General features: G+C 36.8%; 1 protein-coding gene across 1 annotated transcript; it reads left to right on the forward strand.

The window, feature by feature from the left end:
• Positions 1-1,420: 1,420 nt before the first annotated feature.
• LOC115040053 (uncharacterized) lies at positions 1,421-3,527 on the forward strand. The gene is made up of 4 exons (XM_029497346.1): positions 1,421-2,018; positions 2,247-2,402; positions 2,886-2,978; positions 3,189-3,527. The coding sequence occupies exons 1-4, from the start codon at positions 1,914-1,916 to the stop codon at positions 3,525-3,527; spliced, it is 693 nt and encodes a 230-aa protein (XP_029353206.1). The 5' UTR covers positions 1,421-1,913.
• The last annotated feature ends 253 nt before the right edge of the window (positions 3,528-3,780 follow it).

Here is a 3,780-nt window from a genome sequence, read left to right on the forward strand (position 1 = left end):
TTGTAGATGTCATAAATCAACGTGTAGAAAACAGTGTGCCTACACACGTCTCGAGTGAATTGTTGAAGCTGCATTGTGTTATTAGAACCACCATCGGAGCCTCGGTGATGAGGACGGCCCTGTACAGCCTCGATGTTTGAATATTATAATGTGTGTGTGTGTGTGTGTGTGTGTGTTGATCCATCATATATTTTCAATGTATTTTTTGATCCATCATATATTTTCAATGTATTTTTGATCCATCATATATTTGCAACGTATTTCTGATGCTTTATACAAAATAAAAAATGTATTAAAAAAAGAGTCTCGCTGATTTTTTTCATAAACTCTGGAGAGGCGCTGGTGTGAACACACTCAAAAAAACCGGATTGGGTGTATGTTACATTATCCTAAGTCAAACATGTAGCTTCTATTAGATAAAATCATGTTTTGTAGTTGAACAATTTTCAATCATGCAGTTTCAGCATAAAATTCAACAACTTAAAATTTACTGGAATAATGTATGTTAACGCAACGTGATCCTGATGGGTTTAGATGGCAAATCAGCTCTGCATACAACTCCAGAGCAGAAGGGGGCAGTAATGTGCAAATTCCTAAGTAGGAGTGCCCCTCTCTATTTTATATTTATCCATGGTCAAAGGTCAAAGGAGTGTCCCGGGCAAAGAGCAGCCATCTTGAAATTGAACATCACCTGTGGAAGACGGTAAGTTCAATACTTTATCATCTTTCGAACAGAAAACATTATGAAGAAGTGACAGACAAAGATAATACACTCTGCTATAAGTTAAGAAAAAAAAGTAATTTCGCGGTGTATGATATTAAAAATAGGTGAGTTTAAAAAGATACACAAGTCATATATAATATTTAATGGGGATTAAGTGAAACTTAAAATCGAGCTACTCTCGTGATTATTTCTCCCCGTTTTCGGGTATGTTGGAAGGTTTTGAACGGAGTTAACATGTCTGTATAATTTACTAATATGTTCGTAGTGTCAAGAGAATACTGTTGAAACATTTGAGCAAGTTTAAGCTAATTTGCGTGAATAAAAAGTGCGTGAGAGGTCGAGTTCCCGCTCGTTGATGGAGTAAGCTAGCTATGCTAAGCAAAGTGCAGCTGCCAGATATTTTACACCGTTATCTGTATAACATGTTGTATGCACTTTTAAGTGAGTTATGTGAGAATTAAAGATATTTTTTGCTCAACAGTAATAATTGACTTTGAAGAAAATGAGAATTATGTCTCTAGGAAATATTGACTTAAAAGCGGTGTGTAATTGCTGAAAAATAATATATTTCCCATAGATTGTTGCAATTGTTGCATACTTTGTATATTTGCTAAACTTATTAGAGTAAGGTTCTCCTGAGTCCACCCCTTCAAGATCCTCTGGATGGCCTGTTTTTTTTCTTGTGCCCCGTTTCCCATATGATTGTGAACTGCAGCTGGACAAAGCCAATACTGATTTCAAAGAAAATTGAACTTTTTTGAATCCTGACATTAGACTTAAAACTGCCATTCTTGACAGCTTAGCTGAAGCGATTGTTCAGTACAAAGTGTACCCCTCAGACAGTGAGTTTGAAGAGGTTGCTGAAGCCCTTGTAACATCCCACCCATGTTTGAAAGAACCAGGCTCTGCCACTGGATATGGTGGCTGGAAGGCCAGCTTAAAGTACAAACTTGCCAACTACAGACGGAAACTCAAGCGACTTGGATGCCCAGAGGTTGAACTGAATTCCCTCACAAATAAACCTGCAGACAAATGCAGTCCTGCTTATGGTGTCAAGAAGCCCAGAAAGGCTGAAGTAAATTACTGCCCCACCTACCCATCTGGTGAATCTGCAGAGACTCTTGAAAAGATAAGAGAGGCCCTTCTTTTAGAAGTAAAGAAAAGGAACAATGAGGACACAGTGGCAGCAATGATGGAGAAGACATTTGCACACAGAAGACAAGAAGTTCTTCGTGATGCACCCTTGGTTGCTGATTACAAAAGCAGATGGCCGGCTCTCTTCTGTGTACGTGAGGTAGGTGAATAAATGCGCAGCAATTATTTACTTTGATTGGAATATGATGTCTTCATTTAACATGTACTGTATTATTCATATAGCCATTGAAGTTAGGTGATTCAAGATTTGGTGAAAGATGACAATTGTTCAACTAGCTGGTAATTTCAATGCTATTGAAGATATGATATTCAAACTTGCTTTTGTGTACCCCTTTTTTTTTTTTTTTTTTTTTTTTTTACATGTAAGCTAACTGCTGAATTTAAGAGGATCACAACAGTCGGTTTGCTGTCCAAGTTCTTCTCCGAGCTGGATGCTCACTCTTCAAACCTGATGAGGGTGTTTGGCAAGAAAGGCGCCGTTCAAGGAAGAAAGATTAAGAGCATCATGATGCCCATAAGCCAGGTATGATAATTGGGGAAAAAATAGAAACTGTCAAACTTGTACAGTTGTAATATTTTAAACTTCACCAAAGGCTTGAAAGAGGTAATGTAAGAGGGAGGGAAAGAAGGGGTAAAGTACTTTCTCTAAGAATGATCTGCTGAAATATGTAACGTTTGAAAATGTCCACTGAAGTTATAATGGTAGTTACTGTTTCCTGGGACCACATAATTGCTTTCATTTTACATATTTCTTTAATTAAGTGTATTGCTTAGACTGTGCTGAGTTTTTAACCAACATTATCTAAGGTTCCTTTAGTTGATATTTGAAAGTTACATACTACTGATGCACCCACGTTCATATATCAAAAGATTTGTCAAAGATTGTGTTACATTTGAAAGAATGTGTCATTCAATGTTGTATTATGTGTGTGTAACATCTACTGTTGATTAAAATGGTTTTTCCTTTTTTATTTTTGTGGTTTCTGTGTCTGGCCTACATTCCTAGACCGACGCCATTGATGTCAGGAGAGAGTGCATCATCAAAGCCCTGTGTGTGTACCTGAACGAAGAGCCTGAGAACCTTGTGAAAGAATACATGGTATGTAATTTAGTTTTTATTCTCTAGTCCTTATTCTGACATCTGTAAACAAAGCAGTTATGTACTTAGAAAAAGACAATTTAATTATAGAATCTATCATCATGGAAATTAAATAAATCATAGCAGTAATGTGAGTTAAAATGGGAGTGGTATAACATATTTCCATATACATTCTCTTACCCCCCCCCTTTTTTTTTTCCTCCTGTGAAGGACACAGATGGTGAAAGCAGTGAAGCTGCAGTGATGGAGACAATGTTTGGAATCTTTGTCATTCGCAAAGAAGATGCAGAGCCAGATGATGACCCGGAAGATGTAGGTGTCATTCTGGAGGGTGTGAAAGTTCTGGATGAATTGGGAAATGTACCACTTGCTGTGGTCATGTTGTTCGCACTTGTATATGCTCTGAACCTCAGCTACCCTCCACAGCTGAGATATACCTTTGAAGCTTTGCAGAAGATCATCATGGAGCTTGATGGAAAGAGACTCTCAAAAAAAAATCAAGCTGTCTGCTTGTTGTGTTTTCACAGCAACATCTTTTTAAGTTGCTAAGTCAGTATTGCCTTTTTCTGGTAAAGTTTAATTCCAACAAATTCGGTTTGCTGTGTTTTTCTTTTCCAAACTTGACCCTAGCTGGGGGTAAACTAAATTAACATAAGTGTTTTAATTCCTGACTATATAAACTTCAAAAATGACTTTTCTGAGTAATTATATTAATTTTCTTAAAAAATTAAAAGGCTAATATCTCAGCCTAAAGCATTATTTGATGAATAAACTTAACTTCATGTAATAGTACTACTTTAAG

The sequence above is a fragment of the Echeneis naucrates genome, chromosome 1 (assembly GCF_900963305.1).
Source record: "Echeneis naucrates chromosome 1, fEcheNa1.1, whole genome shotgun sequence".
In the NCBI taxonomy this organism is placed as follows: Eukaryota; Metazoa; Chordata; class Actinopteri; order Carangiformes; family Echeneidae; genus Echeneis; species Echeneis naucrates.